This window comes from Uloborus diversus, chromosome 10 (assembly GCF_026930045.1).
Source record: "Uloborus diversus isolate 005 chromosome 10, Udiv.v.3.1, whole genome shotgun sequence".
NCBI classification, from domain to species: domain Eukaryota; kingdom Metazoa; phylum Arthropoda; class Arachnida; order Araneae; family Uloboridae; genus Uloborus; species Uloborus diversus.
In genome coordinates this window covers 84629988-84653206 of record NC_072740.1, presented here as the reverse complement: position 1 = coordinate 84653206, position 23219 = coordinate 84629988, and the positions used below count along the sequence as shown (strand labels likewise).

The following is a 23219-nucleotide window of genomic DNA, read 5'->3' as shown; positions in this document are numbered from 1 at the left end:
TTTTCATTACAGCAAATTATCAGCAGAAGAAAGTGCAGCGTGTTACTATTTTGAGGAGAGATGTATGAGAATTATAGAGAAGCAAATAACAGTATCATATATTTTTCTAAAATAGTCAGAGATTAACTGAAAATGTATTCATTTTGTCTAATAGCATAAGAGTTCACCTGGTTCAAATTTACAGTGATTCTTTTTACTAGATCAAAAAGTAGTAGTGTACCATCATCTAAAGATAAAAAATTTCACTTAACTACACGTTTCATTTCTCATTTTTAAAGATCTGCCTGTTAATTTGCTATTACCGTATGTGACACATGCCAATGCAAATGAAAAAAAAAACTTATACGTGTGATTAGCGAATTTTAATTGACAGCTAATGCGAAAAAGTTAAAAAATCTGCTCAGGAGTTCAACTTTTTTTTTCCTGTACAGTGAAATAAGGTTAACAGAAAATCGGATCGTTTGACATTACTTATATAAAAAACTTTATGAAGAAAAGAAAACTTGCTCATTTGTTGAAATAAATTCATTCAATGTTCTTTTTTAAAAGTTAAATTACATCTCGTTCAGAACATGCTTCAGTTTTTTTGAATTTCAGTTAAGACTATTTTTCTAGTCATTAGTAAACGAATTCAAAGTAAGTTAAATATGCAATAAGGAAAAAAAAATAAATAAAAACAAAAAACCCCGACTGCGTAAAAACCAAAAAAACTAAAAAGAAAAATGTATAAGCCTAGTAGTTTAGAATGTTATTGAGTACTACTGAATAGCTACACTGTTGAAATAATTTTATAACCGTACACAGATAAGACAAATCATAAATTCAAAAGCATAATAGAAGGATCAACAGTCGGGGCTCATTCAAATTTTACGGGGTTCTTTGAATCAGAAAGGAATGGGTCTCGACTGTTGATCCTTCTATTCTGCTCTTGAATTTATGATTTGTCTTATCTGTGTACGGTTATAAAACTATTTCAATGGTGTAGTTATTCAATAGTACTTAATAACAGTCTGAACTACTGGGCTTATACATATTTCTTTTTAGTTTTTTTTTTTGGTTTTTACGCAATCGGGTTTTTTGTTTTTATTTAATAATTTTTTATTTTACACTTCTTAGTTAATTTTCATTGACTTAGTTATTATGATTATAAGATGGTACATTTCGCAACCTTGTCATTTCATTGGGATAGTTTGTTTCTATCGTGTGGTTTATTAAGTAACTTGCGGTGGCCTAAACTACTGATAATTAGTCCCTCTAGAGATCTAACTCGGCTAAAAGTTACATGTGCTTGACCTTGGGCAAAAATGCGCGAACTTAAGTCAACCACAGCACAGCTATATAAACAACCTGTATAACACATGATGACGCGAAATCGGAAACGTCGTCAGTCAAATTTTTCTCGCAAAATTAAAAATGCCTCTCAAGAAAAAACACGTCGCGAAACTCAGTCCCTTGAATCAAGGCAAAAACAAATGCAACATGTTAGAGATGAAAATCGAATTAGCAGACTCTCTTGCTTTTGCTGCTTTTTACACGGGTTTATTTTGATGAGGACTACAATCTGAGTGTCTTGCCTTTGTTACGCATAATATATTTTTTATTACAGTACAAAATACATATAAAGGACAAATGAAAGAATTTACATCAGAAAGAGGGGAATGTACATCCGGCGCGAGGATGTCTTAACAAGCCTCAAGTGATAGAACCAATCGCTTCGTCATGTGTTTAGTGACACTCCCAAGGTTAAGACAAATCGATTGACGTAAGAATTGCCAAAATTGGCCAATGCGTTTAGCCTGTAGAACGCCACATAGGAACAAACATAAATGCATAGACTCATAAACACATTACCCTCCTTTGCGTCGCGCACGCGCAGTCGGGTAAAAATTCAGGCAGCGAAAACTACCTGCATTTGTCGCACGCAGATAGCGTGCGACATAGTGTGCAACACCCAACGTGCGCCGATCCCAAACTGACAAAATATGGAAACTGGTTGTTGATATGGTGAATTTTGATTACTGTTAAGTGTTTAGTGACACTCTCAAGGTTAAGAAAAATCGATTGACGTAAGAATTACCGAAATTGGCCAAGACGTTCAGCCTGCAGAACGCCACATAGGAACAGACATACATACATACATAGACTTATAAACACATTACCCTCTGCGTTGCGCACGCGCAGTCGGGTAAAAATAAGGTCAACTCTCAATAATTTGAAGTCCCAAAGAACCGGATAAACCTTCAAGTTATTAGTAGGTTCGAGTTACGGGAAGTTCCCAGTCTTCTTAAGAGTTTGGGAAATAAAAAATATTCGAGATAAAGGAATATTCAAATTAAGGCTTCAAATTATCGCGATTTGCTTGTAATAGTTCAGATTTTTACCGCCTCGTAAATACTTCTTGACTTCTATTTTTTCCATTGCAAAGTTGGGGCAATTGATAAAAAAAAAAACCTTCACGCTACTGCTGAAACACGCTTTGAATGGTTGGGGGGGGGGGGGCTGAAGTGAAGAAAATGTAAAAGGCATTGATCAAATTATGCAATAAAATCATTTTTTTTTTATTTCTTGTGAATATTTTGATGGGTGAAATTTTAACCCAAACTCCGGTGGATTAACCCCAAACTCTAGTAGATAGCATTCATTGTTGACCACTTTTTTCGTATTTTCATTCTCCAAAAATGAGTCTTACCGGTATAACAGTTAAGATACAGGATCCAGTTCAGCCTCGTCATTCGATATTATATATATATATATATATATATATATATATATATATATATATATATATAATAATTATTGCTATTTATCATGCGCTATACATTGCAATCAGATGTTGAAGATCCCATGTGATAATTTACACATGGAATATTACAGATGATCAATATGCACTCCTTTGGTTGCTCGGATAACATCTATAGGGTGGCCCAATTCATTCCACAATCTGTGACGAATGTCTTGGGCCACTGATTTCACCGCCACTGTGTTTGTAAGTCATTCAAATTTTTGGAAAGAGAAAGCAAGCAAACAGCATTTTTCATGAACCCGCACAAGAAAAAGTCTCAGGGTGTGAGATCTGAAGACCTCGATGTCCAGAACTAAAGTACCAAGCCGCCACTCCCTATGATGCATATCCATCGTTGAGGGAGAGAATAATTCAGAAAACATTGAACATTCAGTTTTCATGAGGGTAGAACATCTGTAAACTTCCAACCATGTATAATCACATGTAGCTCACAGAATTCAAGTACGCATAATACGAAAATAAAGCTGCTTGAAATTGTTCCCTCTTTTTGAATCACACTGTATTTTTCAATGAATTTGTCAATTAGATCGCAAGTACAAACACGGTAATTAATTATAACCAACTTATATTTAATTAAGAGTGGACAAAATTAGTTATCCCGAAAAGATATACAGAGGTGTGAAATTTATCAGATTCAAGGAGCAAAAAGATGGAAAAATCAAATATTCCAGTTTTAAAATAACCTCTAGGTCATATCTAAGATCCTAATTATGTTTAACCAGAATAACCCCCACTATGGCAAAGAAAAGGATTCAGTGGGAAAAGTATTTCAAGGGGGGAGATGTTCAAGGGACCACTAAATCCTTTTTTTTTTTTTTGCCATGGTTGGGGTAATTTTGTCTTTTCTGCGTGACCTTCGAGCAGGCATCACATTGGTGATCTGTCGTCGCCGGACCACTGGTCCGGCGACGGTCTTTACTAGTTGCTCTTTTGTTCGCCTTGACCATCTGAAAGAGTTATCTTTCCATCCTTGGTGACACTTTGTGTTTTCTGTCGCATTTTTCCAGCCTCTTTGTGACAACTGGTATGTTTTCTTTGACAGAAATATTCATTCTGCTGACAGTTTTTTGAGAAATATTGAGTTTTTTTTTGACATTTTTCTTTGCGAAAAGGAATTTTGGTCTAACATATACGTAACCCATGCTTTCTTACGAGGTGGAAGGTCAGAAAGATTAACCATTTCATAAATTCACTAATGTCGACGTTCGAAGGGAAAAACAAAACAGAACGCTAAAACTGTTCCCTGAAACCAGTATGTGACACTAAATCACTTACAAACTTGTTATTTTGGTGGTTATAGGGCAAAAAAAAAAAAAAAAAATCACGCCACTCACAGCTGCAAAAGCATTTTTGGAGAAACAAGAGAACGTAATGACGAGTGTTATCATATAAGTCTCAGTATTTCCAGGGGTGGGAAACGCCAGTAAAACATGAAATGTTTCTCGGAAATAATGCATAGTATTTTGACTTTTCCGAAGAAACATAATTAGGCTTTTAGAAAGGTATGGGGGTTATTTTTAAACCGGAATCTTCAATTTTCCGATTTTTTGCTCCTTGAGTCTAATAATTTTCACACCTCTGTATGTATCTTCATACATATTATAGCCAATTCACTGATCTAGTAACGCTTTGACGCTCCCAACAACGAAACTCGAACCATAACATAATAATTTGATAATATTTTGTTGTAATGTTTGGCATGCAGGGAAACGCTTTATTTTGACAAGGCTAAACTAGATCCGATAACTTAACTGTCTTGCTGGTAAGACTGTGATTTTAGGAAAATGAAGAAACGAAAATGTTGTTAACAATTAACGCTAACTTCTGGAGTTAGTGTTAAAATTTAAACTATCAAAATAAATATCTCCAAGAGGTAATATGTAGCAGCAATTTTCACCCGTCATACCATCATGGGCGCTTTCTAGTACACACACACACACACACACATATATATATAAATATATATATATATATATATATATATATATATATATATATATATATATATATATATATATATATAAATATATATATATATATATATATATATATATATATATATATATATATATATATATATATATAGATATATATATATATATATATATATATATATATATATATATATATATACATAAATCGAGTAATGTTTTGATATTTCATGCAACACATTTAGTATAAAAGAATTATTTTTTCAAGAAAAATATGCTGCAATAATGAGCAAAGCTACAATACATTAACGAATGATATTTCAAAGTGATTCGGTGCACTAAAGATCTATTTCAACGCTCAGCTTCTCCCCGTAAACATTTTGATGTAATCAAAGTTTTGTGAGTGTCATTAATGTCGTTAACTTGTATGATGCATTCCGAGATTGCACTGCAAATACTCAGAATATTGTTCGTCATGTATTCCTGAATTTATATCTTTTTAAATTCAAAAGTTTCCTGATACTCTTTGGTAATGATTACAGGACATTATGGTATAAATTCGCAAGAGTTAGTTTTCTCCTAGTATTCGAAAGCTTAATTTACATGCAAACGGAGAAATTGTAATCCCTCTGTTCTCATTTTCGTTTCGCTTTCTCAGCAAATTACTCATCCGAAATTAAGTTTTTTCCCCTCCATAACTACCTAATGTTTGCGGTTTCAACTTTCGTGAAATACGGCATCAAAATTCGCATTATTATTAATACATTACCTATTTTGTAAATAAAAATTTAATGCGTTAAAGTTATTTTAAGATTGAATTATTGTGAAGATAAGTATTTATAAAGTTAATTTTTTTATACTTCTTTTTAATAATATGAGTTTATACAACTTGATACCACAATAATAGTTTGAAGAATATTCTTATTTTAAGCCTTATCTGACATTTTACTTAAGACTGCGTAAAAATTGCCAAAATGAAAAAAATTGAATTTATTTTTTTAAATTTTATGAACAAAAGTGATATTGGATTTTTCGGAACGTTCATCTTTTAAATGCAGTAACATTGAGTGTGGGCTACGGAAAAGTTGACCCTCCACTACATCTGGCAAATACCTAAAGAGCTATTTGTTCAGTACCCCTCCTGTACAATAAAATGAATCTGGGTAGGAAAAAACATAAACTGATGGAATTAATGTTTTTAGCAAGTCAGTAAGCACAATCGTATTTAAATTTGTCAAAATAATTGATAAAAATATTTATTCAATAAACTCTCAGAAAGAAATACATAAACATGCAAATTAGTTCACAAAGTTTTTTCCAGTATATGTCCGTTTAATAAATACATCATGAAACATTTCTACCAATTCATATAAAACAAGATATATGTGTCTCATAAATGAAAATTGTACAAAATGTTATGAGAAATACACATCTTCGTACGCTACAGAGATTCCAAAAAATAGTTTGAAAAGTTGTAAATTCGTAACTGATGAAATTATTTAATATGAACAAAAAGATAGTACTTAAGTTAGGAAATCTTCCTTCAAGCCAAAATAAATTGATTTTCTGAAGACGGAAAGAAATGTCAACATCTTACAGCATAAGCTGTCGGTGAAATGCTTATGGTTTTATTTTTTTTATTAGTTAAACTGTCTTTAAAAATCAGTGAAATGATTTCTCTCACCAAATTATGCAAACGTCATTTTCCACAAATGAAAGATATTGACATTACATTATTACATGTATTAGAAAAGCATATGTTTTTAAGTTCATTTTTTTTATTCTGACATTCTTTTCATTGAGGCATTCTCTCTCGTTTTATTCATATTCAGAAAAATATCAAAAATAACTCACTGAATCCAGTAGTTTTCTGGAAATAAAATATTAATTCCCTACTATTCTAAAATTTTAATAAAGGTGCTGTCAGTCTCAAAAGCATCCATTCGCGCTAAAAAGATTAGCTTTGAAGCCTGAGTATTATAGCTGATAAGAAAAAAAATGTTTCTTAAGTTGTCATAAAAACGTCAAAACGTTGTATAAAAATTGAAGTTTATCCATAAAATACTAATAATATACATTAAATAATCCTTTTTTCTATTATAACTATGTCAAAAAAAAAGAGAAGTGTTTCATTAATACAGAAAGAAGAAAACCACTTTATTACACTTTTTTTCTGTATTTTAAGTCTTAATTGAATCGACTCTCTTTTTCAGACATGCATACAAATTATGTTTAGGGATTTAAAGCAATCATTTATATTAGGTAGTCTCTCTCTCTCTCTGTCTCTTATGTAATGCATAGGATGATAATAATTTTGCTCTAAAAGAGCATTTTTTAGCAGAAGGTCCTGACATTTTCTTTCAACTTTGTTTAAAAATTATAATATACATAATTACACAGATTGGTACATTTGCAAGTATGCAAGGGTCCACAATCTTTGACAATCAGTTTCTCTCATTCAATCATTATTATTTCACATATTTTCAAAGAGAGGTTTTTCAACGAAGTTTGATGATTGAAAACAAAACTTTTTTCAGCTTTCATGTAAATATTATAGTTTTGTATCTGTCGAAAATTTTCTGCTAGGTATTCTGGATCATTGGTACCGTAAAATATGTTCTTGGCAGAAACGTAATGAAGAAAATTTCGAATGAATGGGAAGTTTTATACTTTGTCAGTTTTAAAATTTGCTTTGAATAGAGCTTTTTTAAATTTATTAACCAATGACCGAAATAAAAATATAAAAAAACTTTCTTTCAGTATTTATAATGTAGACTTTATTTACAACCAGACACTTACAGCTGATTATGGCTCACAGACTCTTTCTTTGGCATAGATATGTTCAAATGTTACTATACCTACTCCATTTGTATAAGTGGTACAGCCTATTTAGGCTCTTGCGGCATTAAAATCAATAGAACCACCATTTGTTTAAATTATTAATGTGATAAACGTCGAAACCAGTATTGATCAAATAGTAGGGAAGTAAAACTTGTGGGAAAAACTGAATGAACAAAATATTAAATGAATGTAAACAACGGATTAACCAGTGGTGTAACTAGTATTTCTAGAGCTTATACTCTGACCAGAAAAAAAAGTGTTTTTTTTTTCGTACGTATTACAATATATTTTCACGTAAAATAAAAAAAAAACGTAAGACTTTAGTGATTTTATAAAAATTACCTCAACAAGTAGTTAGTTTTAAAAATATGCATAAAACCTACGAATCTAATATGGTGATCAGTCTTAAGTGAACGAAAAAAGTTCTAGAATTGATTTTGCATTATCAATCTATTGGCAAGGTCTATTGAAAATATTAACAATGTTTTTTTTTTTTTTTTAACTTAACTTGATGATGGTCGAAAATTAAAAAAAAAAAAAAGATTCGCGTTTCGTTTATCTGTCTGCCTGTCGGTTCATGCATATTTAAACCTTGCCAATTCTTTTTGTTCACTGCTTTATCTTTTTTTTTCTTTGACACACAAACATGCGTATGTACAATAATTTTTTTTTTTTTTTTTTTGAAGAGTACTATATCCTACAAAGAAATGGTTTTCCCCTATTGCACCAAAGTCTAAATCACGTATTTAGAAACTGTGATTTAAAAGGAAAAAGAAAAAAACATGAGTTGCTGGTTCGAGAGCTGTATTAAAAAAATAATAAGTTTGACTCAAGTCCGTATAATACCTTTCAGCTAAAATTTCAACTATAAATGGATGCAAGTTTTTGGTTTATATTTCTTACGTAGCATTGAACAGCTCGGGGCATGAGTAAAAGTAAACTTCCTTTCAAATACGTATTTGCATTGAAATTTAGTGGTTTTACTTTTTTTGTATAATGTTGAAATCCACATTAGATGGTGAAAAATATCCCTTTTACGGTTTTGCTCTGAACCTAGTTTTAAACAAGCAAAATGTTTTCCCACATCTTGCCTTTTCAGATTCATTTTCTTATTTTTTCTAAGTGTAGTCTTAGTTCACTCTCGTTTCCCTACTGCTGTATCCTTACATATCATTTTCGTAAAATTTAACTAACAGCTATCGCCCTGGAGCTGTTTATGCAACATTGAAACTATTTGGGTGTTATTTCCTTATTTCGTTCTGGAGTTTCCTTCTCAAATTGTTCTTACTTTCGAGATTTTTGTGTTCAATTTTGTTTTACAATTTCTTCCTTTCTGTGCATTTATAGTAGCGAAGAACTTTAGTAAGATAATTTTTAGTCTTTTCATTTCGCACTTTCTTAAAACAAGATTTTCTCTGCTGTAATACAGTTTATTATGGTATTATTATTAATTTGTTTATTTATTTATTTATTTTTTGAAAAATGTACTTTTCATCAAGAAGTTATTTCAAATTTGCAGAAATCATTTGGTTTGAATACGCGCTGTCAAAGTTTGATACTTTGACAATTTTAAAATTTGCATGGAAGGGATTTTTTTTCTACATTACTTTACTATTCATCATTAACTAATAACGTAACCATAGCCTTTTTTTTTCTAGTACTTACTATATCGACTTCATGAACGATCATCCAACTACAAGTGATTATGACTCACAGGGTCGAACTTTGCCTTGAATATGTTCAAAGTTTACTAAATTTCATTTGTTTTGTTGACTAACGTGATGTACTTCGAAACCGTTCTTGATGAAATATTTTATACAGAAGACAATACTTGTTTGAATTACCCTCTGTAACAAAAAGAAACAACACGCCTGGAAGGATTTGTCAGACAGAAACGAAATTGGACACACATGAGGACAACAGTAATATAAAAAATTGATTACAAAATGAAGGGCAAAAGGATAATTTTTTCTGGAAAAATCTCAAATTATTAAATATTTTAGTAACATGCTGAACCACATCTAGCATGATTCTGTGGGGCGATACTGGCAATCATTAAGGCATAAGAGTATCGAACGCTTTCCTAAGCCATCTCGTACCAGAAGTATTGCGATCACGCCACTAATTCGATCAAATTCGTATGCTGTCCAACTCACTGTCCCAAGTGATCCCAGATATGTACATTCTATGACAAATCAGGTCGTTGAGACGTCCGGAGAAGGTGATAATATGGAAGAGGAGTGTCTCTAACACTCACGCTGTGTGTGACCGACTCCAGTTGCAGATACGGTGTGCTGCTGCAAATGCATGATTAGTGTTCTCACACTCGCTTCCATTTGGATTATGCCACCATCGATGGAATTGGGGATCTTCAGTGACGAATCCAGATTCAATTTGTGCAGTGATGACAACCGTGTTCGCTTGTGGAGACCCCGTTTCGAACGTCCTAATAGTGCTTTTGCTTTTCAGTTGCATAACGCACCCACAGCTGGGGGATATGTTATGGGGTACTATTGAGAACAAAACATGGGTAACCCCTAATATTTATCCACAGCATCATGACAGCCTAGCGGTACATTCGTGGCATGCTTCAGACATATAAGATGGAATCTATGAAGGGACTCCCAGGGTGCATTTTTGTGCAGAGAAATGCCTGGTTACACACAGGTAAGGTTTCACAAGACCTTCTCTTCCACTTTTTCACCTTCTCTGGCCTGCTCAGTTCCCCGATTTGTCACAGATCAAAAATATCTGGGATCGCTTGGACAAGTAAGTTGGATTGCTTATGAGTTTGATTGACTTAGTGGCACGTTTAAAGTAAATGAGGTACGAGATGACGCTTTTAAGTCATGATCCTCACCAGTATCTCCTCATGCACTCACGCTAAAATTTGCCCAACAGAGGACCAACCATCCATTTATATGAGATATTTCTAGTAACAAATTCTCATTTTGCTTTCATTTTGTAATTAGTTTCTCATATCTATGTTTTCCTCACGTATGCAAAATTTCGTTTTAATCTGACAACTCCTTCTTAATGCGTTGACTTTTTTTTGTTATGCAGTGCATATTAACTACTTAAAAAACATTCGTTTACGTCCTCTCCTGCGGATGGATACTTTTGTTACTGACTGTAAGTCATGTCGTATTGATAATTTAAGACATTCTACCATACATAAAAAATGTGGGAGTATCATAATACCCATTCTCATCGCCTCATTATAAATTATTTTCTTCGCCATTGTGTATGAGAAGATACACACGAAACGGAAATGTAACGAAAACGATGAAATTGATGGTGTGAGTCTGATTTTTTCACCTTCCCCGTTTTTGAGCTATACGTGATTGAAATATGGCAGATGATGATAAATTTCAATAGCGAAAGCTTCAAAGCATCGGAAAGCATCTGTGAAATTTTCATTAACCTCTTAAATATTAGCACTAAGTTAGGAGTACTTAATATATGAACATCGAATTTAATACAGGAATTTTGAACTAATACGCTTATCTTGGAAACGAGAAAAAACAAAACTCCTTCTATCGGCTTCAGCGCTACTGCTATATATCAGGACTATGTTTCAATTTTATCTGGAAAAACAAGTTCATACCGTACCCTCCTAAGTAAGAAAAGGAAAGTTACATCTGAAATACATCTGCCATTGAAAATTAACTGGTTTTGACATAATATTCTTTTTTACAAACAACTTTTTTACCTACCCGATCAAAGATCTTCAATTTAGCATCCAAAGTTTCTGGACATAACAACGTTTTACTACTGCAAAAAGAAATTAAGTTAAAAAAAATTAAAAAATAAATAATTTATATAATTAAATAAATAAAAATTATTCAGAGGAATTTTTTTGGTATACTTATTGAAAGCATTAAATATTTAGTTTTATAGTAGGGGAAATAAACATTAGTTTTTGTTTCTTTCCCCGACTTTATGTTTTTACGGAATTCTAGTTCCATTTAAAAAAAAAAAATTAAAAAAAAAGTAAACGAGATAAAACAGGGTTTTGCTGAAATAAGAAGTATAAATAATGTAATCACTAGTTGTTTGTTTACTGATGTGCGACCAAACTTTTCCCCAGTGCAATTAAACGTCTACGTGTTTCTCACATTTTTCGTACATGTTCGCAGAGCAACAAACAATATGAAAGGAATATTAAAGAGATTGTAATGTCAAATATTGAGATATGAAAGGTATTGAAGAAAACCTTGCCTCTAAATCAACGCCAAAAAAACTCCGAATTTAACTCAAACTACTAATGTAGTTTATGCAATGAATTGTTTTTAAACTTCTTAATCTTGCTTAAAAAAATAATCATTTTCCTTGGAAAACTTTATGTATATTTTCAGTAGTAATTAGAATAATGAAATGAAGCTACTTTTGAGACCAGGCAGTTCTATCAAAATGGTTAGTAGCACCAATAAATCTTCTGTATAAAATCTATTTCACTATAATTTAACAATTCAATTTTCGTTATTTGTCAGTATAGCGTAGCAATTTTATTATCAACGCAAAAAAGTAAACAAACAAATAAGGAATGATTTAAATTTTTCGTGATGCAGTAGAAAATCGAAAAAACGAACCAATTTGTGCCACGAAAAGTGACGGAGTTTGTAAAATTTCCGAGTTATTGGGATTTCGTGGGCATCAAGTTTTTCACGTTGATTTTTTCCATCCTGCCAAAATGTCGCCGAGTTTTCTACAATTAACCGGGTTGTCGAGTGCCTAGCTCTCCAGACTGCTGTATATGGGAAAAAAAATTTGCAAAAAGCAATTCAATTAATATTTTTAAATACCTTACGTACAATATCAGTACTAAGCAATAATAACGAAGGTAAAGCTTTTTAATTTTTGATAATGGTTGTGTTCGATGAGCGACCGGTAGCTCACCGGTTAAAATAATGACATCAAATAATGACGTTACCTCCAATGCTTTAGCAATAGCTGACGTCACTGCTGTCATGTGATCAACCAACCGGTTGCTACCGGTTGAGGTCGTCGAACGTAAGCGTTAATGATCCTTAGTTTCACTTTAATTAACGCAAATTAAAATATATACCGTGCAATGAAATCCTATTCTGGGTAAGCATTTCAAACTTAAATTAAACACATATTTTAAGGTGAAACTAAAACTATTTTTGAATTTTTTTACATTTTTACAATAACTGCAATTCAGGAAATACGTATTAACATGATAACAGAAAAAAAAACATTAGAACCAAAATTAGTAACTATTTTTTGAAAGAACTAACGAAATGAATACATGAACTAGAGAATCAATACTGTATCAGTTTTATCGAAGGAAGTAGGGGAATATGGGAACAGTGGCAAGGTGAAATAGCTACGTTGACTGAGCTTTTTCAAAATGAATAAATTGGAAATTTGTTTTGAAAATTACAGTACGAAAAGAAAAAAACATTGCCTTTTATAATAAAACTTGCATTAAATTTTTTTAAATTTCTTCAGTAAATTTACACCTTCAAAAAAAAAAGTTGAAAAATTTTCTTTTTATTTTTTTTTGAATGGGGCAAAGTGAAAAATTAACTATCTTTTCTGTTGAAATATTTTTCTTTTGATTATTTAAACCGTTTTTGATCAAACAGATCAGTGAATAAAATGTTGAATAAATAAATAAAAAAACGATGAAACACTACATGAACAAATTAATTAAATAAATTAATTAATGTATGAAGAAAAATAAATAATTGAGTAAAACAGTGAATGAATAAGAAAATAAGAGAATGAACGAATAAATAACTGAATTACTAAATGCAGGAATGCAGATGAATTAATTTATAAATATAAACATAAGTCTTTGCATCCATAACTTCATTTTTTTTGCATTGAAAAAGACATTTCTTTTGCCGCCGAAACACGTGTCTGTAGTAAAATGCAATTTGTGCTATTTGAAGTTGTTATTTCATATAAACATAAATGGTTTAACAAATGAGTGAGTAAACGAAAGGAACTATTTCACTTTGCCCCGCATGTACTTGACTAATTGTGCAAAATATTTAAAATAGAAATAGGCTTAATATTAACAAAATAAATACGTCACTGAATATTAGTAGGTCTCAATCAATATTTAAATTCTTAATAACAAGAACTTTATCATTTTGTAACAACAAAAATAATTTTTGTCTTACAACAAAATATTACAATTTGAATGTACATTTTTGAAAAAGTCATGTATTGTCATATGCTTTAATCTTCAGCGGTACTTTTTCCTGACTGGAATCGAATACATGTGCTACTACATTGTTAAAATGCCACCAGATAGTTGGCGCTAAAAGTAGAGTAATTGTTTCACAATTTCACTGTGCTCCACGTCTCCCTACTACATTTTGAACATTTCAAAGTAATTAATTAAATTAAAACTGAGAGTTCTGAATTCCTTTCACATGAAGCAAGTTATAGAAAAATGCGTGGATGCTGTTCTTACAAAATAAAACGTATTAATGTCATTTTCCATGCACAAATTTCTCTATTACTCTTGCCACGAAAAAAAAAATGCAGAACGTTTTTCGAAGTAGATTTAACAGTAGCCATACTTAACATATAAAAGTTTTCGTTATTTTGCCGTGAAACGGCTGTAAATAACTTTATAGCCATTCATTTTCTAAATTCAAATGATTTCGCCGACTCTATTTTTAAATATCACATTTTTCCTCAATAAATCAAAAAGTAGAGATATTTCAAAATAAACTTTAAAAAACAAAATGGTGGTAGAAGTAATGTGAAGTAGAAAAATCATAAATGAGAAAAGAAATTCATGAGACAAAGTCGTAATGCAAAATGACATAACGAAATTAAAATTGACAAACTATTTAATACTTTGGCACATGACAGTATGAAATTTATTCAAAAATGTTTCCTTATGTAGAACAACTAGATTAAAGCTCGCTGGTTTGTTTTACATCAGTTTCCACCGTTTCATTGTTTGTAGGTTGTTCAGAGAAAGATGTCAACTGCATTTCTTTCACTGCAACGGGTGTCTGACAGTGCATTTCTTCTGATATGGTGGTCAGCTCACAATAAACCATTTTTCCTGCTGATGTAGATGGTCCAGCGAGACTGATTTTTGGTGCCACGGCTGATGGATTTAATAGAGCATGACTAGAGTTGACTTCATCAGTTACTGATGAGGTAACAGGTGCCTTGGGTGGCGGCTCACGGGGAGCTTCTTGATCACGAGGCTTCAAAAAAAAAAAAAAAACATTATTGTTCATAAATTAAATGTCCTTAAACTACAGTTAACGCGTTAACGCAAGAAATGTAACATTCTCACGGTAGTTCCATTAAGAAATAAAACAATATACCGATTTATTGGTCGATATTTATGGCAAGGTCTTATGATTGTTACACAGACTTAGCGTTTAGTGGGAATCATTCTAAGAGAAACTAGGGGCAAAGGTTTTAAATCTTGAGATGCCGAAACAAAGTTAGAACTAGTTCATGGTTACAGGACCGAAGTTCTAACTCAATATTATCTATTTTTTTTCATTCGGGGTTTCGTCGAACGTTAAACCAATTAAGCTAAAACGACACAAGTACTTTTTAACTCTAATAATCATATTAAAATTAGTTGTCTTTTTCTGCTTCTAATTTTGAAAATATTAGTTATAAAAATTAAAATAAATACACAAGTGTTTTAATAGTACAAAACTTCTTTGCAGACACAAATTTTAGTTTTGTACGTTGTTAACTTATCTAAAGCGGCATTTGTAAGATTTTAACTTTTACTCAATCATTATATTTGGAATCCATAATCGTTTGAAGTTGAAATTATTTAATTACTATTTACAATGAATTATTTTTTTCCTAGTAAATAGCTTACTATTATTCAGGTAGATGGATATTGTCATCTCCGTAACTTTACGTGAAAATAATTCTTTACTGCGAGTCAAATTTTATGTCATTCATGCTTGCGAAACTTCGGCTGTAAATTACTCGTACTATTTGTTTATATTATATAACACAAGTTTGTTGATGCGATATTTTTACTTGTAACTATAGTAGCGTTAGTTATCTTCGTTTTTTTTTTTTAATTTTCCAGTGTTATCTTCATAACATGAGAACACTCGTAACTATCCAAACTGTGTTTTATGTTCATTAAGAGTCTTTATATGTATTTTATTGCTACAAGTATAAATTCCGATGCCTCTAAAGAATCTCGATTAATTTGGTGATGTTGAAGAATTGTTCCTAACCACAGCTCGTACCTTGTATCTTTTGTTTTGTTAATTATTTAGCAATAGTTAGTCTGAATTCAAGCCGAGGGATTGCCTCCGTAGTCTCGGAAGTTATAGAATTTAACATAGGTTAAAACTCAGGAAAAAAGCTGCAAGGGGGTTTATTTTGCTCAAAAAATTTCTCCCAAGATACAGCTAATACAAGATGGCCAACAAAATTTTCAAACTGCTTCATAGTGGTATCTAAACGAAACTTCGCCGTTATACAGTAGGCAAAAAAATTACAGCGGTGTCAATAATATAACCCTCAAATTTGACACTTTAGTAATCCTCAAGCACTATTTCTTTCTTTTTGACAATCTTTTTGTCATTAAATCAGTGATATTTGACAAGAGGATAACTCTCCAACATTTGGGAAAAAATGTATTTGGGTTTGTTAATTAGTGGCTTGTTTACGTACGTTCTTCAATGTTACATTTTAGCATAGAAAAGTTGTGGGATTTCAACGAATGTCGTTTGTATTCGTTAAAGAACCTTTAAATTGGTACCAGTTCTTTGGATTGAAGGACCCTTTTTTTCGTATCATGTGAGAGGGAGTTAAACAACTAGTTTATTTTTAAACATCCCCCTTTAATTAAACTAACTGTTATGTAGTCTTTGGAAAGAAATCGAACCTTTGTAAAAAAAAAAGAAAGAAAAAGAAAAAAAGAAAGAAAAAGAAAAAAAAAGAAAAAATGAAAAAAAAAAAAAACCTTAAACGATAATTTGGCAAAACTAATGCTACAAAAATGATTGTTAATTCGACAAAACTAAGATGAAAACATATTTCGTTGCATTTGACAAAATTCCGATTCTCAAACAAGGGGCGAAAAGAATTTCTTCAATTTGACGATATGTTTGTTCTCTTGGAGCATTTCACTGGATCCGATTTCGTCGAAAAAGACATTTCATGAAATTTGATCGTCCATTTCAAAAAGTCAGCTAACATTAAGCTTGAAATAGTTTCGGACAATAGATTGATTTTTAACAGCAGTTATTTTCATTTACGAAAATGGTTAATTTAAAACTTGGGTGCGTATACTTTCTTCCATATTTTTTGGACGAGCGCATAAAAAAATACGCACGCATGAAAATTCACAAAATTGTTAAAATTTGCATAATTTTCTCTTAAATTTTTATCCCCAAACCGGAACCAATGTTTTGATCACTTTAACGGACTTTGCTCTTAGGTTAGCTGTGCTAACTCATATTTCATTCTTCATCAAAACTTTCCTGGCTATCACAAAAATTCTAAAAGAAACGGTATTTTTTATCCAGTATCGTATTTTTAACATATATTTTATTTTTATAGTTCGACTAGCGTGTTTTCGGGAGTGTATTCAAATATATTTTTTCCAATTCATACGTGTTTTTACTCTTTTCCAATTACATTTACCACCCTGCAGAAATAACCTCAGTTTTCTGCGCAACAGCTCATTCATCTTCTGAAGTTTGGCGCAGTGGAAATATACTGTGAGTACAGTAAAAATACGAAACTCTGATTTGTTTTTATCTCTACCTTATGCGAGACACAATATTCAAACATTTGTCTTCATTTTTGGAAAATGTATATTTTACTTTACCTGGACCACGTTTTCTCTCACTAGTCCAATTTTATATTCTTGATATTGGGACAAAACACATAGAAGAGCATAAACCTGTAAAATAATGTTTTTTTTTTTTAATTTATATTTACTAAAAAGGAATCAAAAGTTAGTTGATGTATTTTCACATACTTTAAAAATATACGTTTTTAAAGTTAATATACGTTTTTAAAGTTAATTTTTCCTTCTGAATGTAACAATAATTTAAAGACAGTAAAATGTTATAACTTTGGTTCTTTATTTGTATTAAGTATGCAAATTCATTTTTTTTATTTAGTAAAAACTACAGTGCGTCCCAAAAGTGTTCATACTTTTTTTAAGTTTGTAGTAAACCGAAATAACGCGGAACGGAATTTGAACATGAAGTTCAATATTTTTTACATCATCTCTCTGCCATTCTAATAACTACCTACAGTAGTTGTTTTGAAATATTGACTGATTTCCTCATGGAAATGGGTCAAAAAACGATGAGACATAGAAATAACACGCCACAAAAGATATATGCTAAATTATGTTAGCATTATCGATAGAAAAAAGTTCAACATTTAATGTAGGATCTAAGACGTTTTTTTCTTCTGCAAGTGCATTTAATATTTACGTTATCTAAACTTTTAATTCAAAATCATCACATACTTTTATTAATTCTAATTATTTAATTATTAGGACTGAAGAAAAAACGTTCTAAGGGTTTGCCCATGAACTATCCTAGTTAAATCCATTGTTTGAACTTGAAGACACGTGACTGCTAAAAGTAAATCGTTTCAAGTGAGACAGTTAGTAACATTTTACTGCAGCATGTAACTGGAAACGTTATCGATGATAAAGCACTACAGTTGTAAAAATATTGCAATACAGATTTGATTTATAAGGGAGCTATTAAAAATCGCCTGGAATCGACGTTTACTGAGCACTGTAGAATTTGGAAATAGATAACATTTGGGCTATAAAACATCTATTTGACCTGTATAATATTGTAACATGCACGTTTTTCAAGCGTAGTGTTACTGTCACTGTCAAACAACTTTTTTCTCTCTCGTTTTCTCTATATCTCTCTTCAAAAATATTGATATACTTTGAAAACTTAAAAAGAAAAACACTACTTAATGTTGAATATTTAGATTTGAGATTAAAGTCATGTAACCTTGAAGCAAAGTAAATATTTACCTTCGATTGTTAGAGGCATCAGCAAAATAAGTGAATCAAAGATAATTTTGTTCTCCGTTTCATTCAGTGATTAGTGTTGTTTGATATAAAAATGACGTAATCAAGGTTGAAAAGTTTATATCCGGCATTATTTTTTTTTCTTCTCTAAAATATTTTGGATAAGGTCGAATTGTTCCTTTAATTTTTTTCCGCTGGTTTTGTTTAAAAATGACTTGTTTTGCATATACCATACTTAAAAACAAATAAATTACACTGTACAATTTCGCATGAATTGTTATTCATTTGGTAATTAAGATAATTAACATCAAAAATATATATCACTATGTTTAATAACTATGCACTTACATTAACAGCACATATAAGAACATCTGTAACAAATAGAACGGCCAAAAATGGTTCAGTGATCTAAATAAATAAATAGATAAATAAATACGTTTTTTGAAGCAGTAAATATTTTTTAATTTAAAAAAAGGTGTTTAATACATATACAAAAATTTTTACTGCAAACGGAAAGAACTTCACTAACAGTTTTAGACACAATTTTAGGAAACCATAAAGTACTTTATAAAAGGTAGAACCTGGCTATAACTTTTAATGCACTTTGTTAAAAGAGTTCGGAATGAAAATGAAACATATCATTAATAAAATAACTTACAGAGAGGAGCAAACTTCAATGATATAACTATAATTATGTCCATGTCCTAGTACTAAATGGAAACTTGTATTTTTTATAATCTCATTATTACTAATATAAGTATGCAGATTATGGATAAAAATACAAAACCGATTAGCTTATTAATTTCTAAAAACAAACTTAATGTTAAAAAAAATGGTTGAAGTCATTAAATCAGATGCAGAACATGGCTCTAATTTTTGTATTATTTTGGCAACAGAATTTAAATAGGAACAAAACAGATGGTGCATCAATATTTTTCTGCAGTAGTCAAACTTTATCTATCTAATTCATATCAAGTGCATTTCAAATTAGTGATTCTTTACTATACTCTATTTTTTTTCAATCTCCGCGGATATTAATCTAAAATATAATTACTCTGCAATAATAAATAACTCTGCATAAAAATATAAAGTTTGTTAATTTATTGTTTATAAAAAATATCATTAAACTGTTGGTAAATTTAATTATTTTCGTTGATTTAACTTTAAAAATCATCCGATGATACAAAATAAAGTTTTATTCTAACATCACAAATTCGGAGAGTCATTAAATTATCTTACGTAAATATGACAAAAGCTTGGAAGCATGCGACTGAAAAATAAAGTTTTTTACATATTATCTTGTCACATACGGCTTTTGTTCTTTACTTATATAATTATTTCAGTAAACAAATTTACATAGCATAGTGCCGTTTCTTGGTATCTAATGCTTAAATAAGCACAAATGCAGACAAGTAATACCAGTTTTAATATGATTATCCTCAAAAGTAAACTTAAATGACTTAAATTTATTAAAACAAAACAAACTCATATTTGATAGTAAAATATATATGTTACCGTTAATGTATTAAATCCGTTATTTTATAGAATACCTAGATATTTCATGGAATAACTGATCGAGTCCGTTAAAGTGTAATGTATTCTATATTATATATCTTGCACGACAAATACATTTACCATCCACTCCTACTGCATTTTAAAATATTCCAGGCCATAGGGAGATAACTTGTTTAGCGTGTTAGGTTTTGTTTTAGAAATAATGTTCTTTGTAATTCCAAGTGTCATTTTAGTAATCCTTGTTATAACAAATGATTTTATGATACGTTTCCATAAATACCATTTATTGCTTCATCCATAAATTGCTTTTTTTTTCATTTTAATTCTCTATCATTAGTTTATTCATATAATACCTAGTTATTTCATTTTAAATAAATTGTTTATTTTACACTTCAACTGTCTCTTTTTAGTTAATTTATAGAATACCTAGTTATTTCATAGAATAACTAGTTAAAGTGTAAAATTAATAACATATCACACACTTTAACGGGCACGATCAGTTATTTCATGGAATAACTAGTTATTCTATAAAATAACTGCATTATATACTTTAACTGTAACATATACACAAAATAAGATTTTTTGCTGTTCAAAATAAATAACCTTCTCACTGATTTTACGAGCACTAATTTCTTTCTTCGTGATGAAATATTACTCAAAACGATTATTTTAATTATGTTCAAGCAGTTATGAAATATTATTTTTGTAAAATTACTTACAGCATCTCTTATGAGATAAAATGAAACCATGACATCTATTAGCGTTGTCATAGCAACTGCTACCGTCCAAGGCAGTAGAAGATATCTGTTATCCTACAAGTGTAAAAAAATAATAATAATTTAGAGCAATTTACCACAATTCGCTAAAATTAAATTAAGAAAGTTATTACTTTTTCTTTAAGAACATAAAACCTCAATGCATACTCTATAGAAAATAATATTGAATTTTTGAAACAGGCGAAAGAAAATAAAACTAAAAATAAGGACCTGCTTATTGAATTGTTTTAATAAATTGCATTTATTATTTTCTTTTGTGTATTGGATTGCAATAAATTTTACTTCAGTATCAAAATAATTATAACTTGCGTTTAATGAATATGCATATAAGGAATATGTGTAATTACAAAAAATACACATATTTTTTGAAAGGGTTTTAGCAGCAGACACGAGTTTCCTAAACACGAGTTCGAATAGAAAACTGAGGAAAAAAACTGATTTACTTGAAGCAATTAAAAAGCACATTTTTTGCTGCATTTAGATTTATCAGATGGTTTCAAAACTTTTTCAACGCCATATTACATGTTTGTGGCAAACTAAGCTTTATGCAAAAAAAAAAAAAAAAAATTAAATTTAACTTTTCCGTCATTTAATTCGTTGTTCAAGACTTTGTCAGTCACAAGTGAAAAAAAAAAATATTTAAAATGGTTTTAGCACTAGAAATAACTGAACACAAGTTTGAACAGAAAACTAAATTGAATAAAAGAACAATTAAAGTATTTAATTTTGCTGCATTTAGATTGTTCAGATGGTTTACAAGCCTTTCTAAGTTTTATTACATTGTTGTGTCAAGCTACACTTCACGAAAAAAAAAGAACTTTCCAATCACTTTCTTTATATGGGAAAGCCCCAATTTATCATATAAGTTCTTCTGCAAAGCTTTCATGTGTACTAGTGCTCTAATTAGTTAGAGTACTGTTTGCTAGTTGCCTGTTTCCACTAACGGCTGCGCGAATGTCTATAAACGTTTTCGGTTCGTAAATTTTGTATGTTAGCATACACAGAATTTCATTTAAAACATTAATATCATCTTAAATGTTGTTATTAAGTATATTACCTTATATAATCCTACGATTAATATAACGGAGCAAATGATGCATACGGCAGATAAAACCACCATCACCAAACAAAATCCAAACATGGCTGAAAAAAAATACACTAAGATGAACATAGTATAAAATGCAGTTTCAATAAAAATGTTTTGCTGAAAATAGAAATTACTTTTTTCAGCAAATTAAGTTTGTATTTTCCTTAACCATAAATCATCAAGTTTCGTAAATGATCAATCTTCCTAAGAAAAAACTTAGATATTATGCAATTATTTTGGAAGGCATTTTTTTAATAGTTGATATTATCTAGGTCGAAACAATATCCTTTGATGAAATTCTGTATTACGTCATGCCTTAACGCTGCGTTTCAGACTCATAAGATTTTTTCTCATTTCAATTTTTTTTTTCTTTTTTGAATTTATAACATTTAAGTTAAAACATCAGTCACGGCTAGTGCTTCAGTAGTGGCCACTTCAAGGTTTAAAACAAACTAGTAGTGACCACAGAGAAGTATATTTTTAAACTGTGGGTCTACAACATTAATAACATCTCTTAAACGGCCAATCCAAAATCTAAACATTTCAGTAGTGGCCATCTGACCTTCTCCCATCCGAAGAATTTACATTACCTACTTCAAATTCAAATAACTGATGAATAAAATTGATTCAATATGATAGTTACATTAAGTACCAACAAAATAAATTATTTTCAAATAAAAAAAAGAACCGACTTCAAAAAACAAAGAGGAACTTAAAAGTAAAAAAATAATTGGTCATACTTACATACGATTTCCTACCCAAACGTGTAAATCAAATTTATTTTACAATTCCTGTACACAAATCAACTAAGCTAAACACCCAATTATAAAATAAACACCGATTCTAATTTCTATACGATCCTACGCCTCCTAACGTAACTTAGTAGGTTTAGTTTTAAAAATTAATTTTGGGTGCTGTTAAATTAGTGTTCAACTCAGGATTCAGTGGGTTGTCAGTTACGTTAGGTAGTAGTTTATAGGCTGCCTCGACTTCAAATGGTTATTAAAATTAGGAGATCGTATATAATTAGTTAGGTATTAAAATAATTCATCGTATAGTAATTAGAATCGGTGTTTATTTTATGATTGGGTGTTTAATTGATTTTTGTACAGGATTTTTAAAATAAATTTGATTTATACGTTTGGGTAGAAAATGGTATGTAAGTATGACCCATTATTTTTTTACTTTTTAGTTCCTCTTTGTTTTTTGAAGTCTGTTCTTTTTTTTATTTGAAAATAATTAATTTTTTGCTTTTTAGCGG

At 30.5% G+C, this 23219-nt stretch overlaps 1 protein-coding gene across 1 annotated transcript in view; it reads right to left on the bottom strand.

Annotated features, from left to right (window-relative positions):
• Positions 1 to 14427: 14427 nt before the first annotated feature.
• LOC129231490 (uncharacterized) overlaps positions 14428 to 23219 on the bottom strand; it is a 163448-nt gene continuing 154656 nt past the window's right edge. Inside the window, exons 3-7 of the mRNA XM_054865818.1 lie at positions 21929 to 22014; positions 20815 to 20907; positions 18929 to 18988; positions 17399 to 17473; positions 14428 to 14780 (exon numbers count right to left, since the gene is read on the bottom strand). Coding sequence (XP_054721793.1) covers positions 14478 to 14780; positions 17399 to 17473; positions 18929 to 18988; positions 20815 to 20907; positions 21929 to 22014 — 617 coding nt within the window. The 3' untranslated portion in view covers positions 14428 to 14477. The remainder of the gene's footprint in view (positions 14781 to 17398; positions 17474 to 18928; positions 18989 to 20814; positions 20908 to 21928; positions 22015 to 23219) is intronic.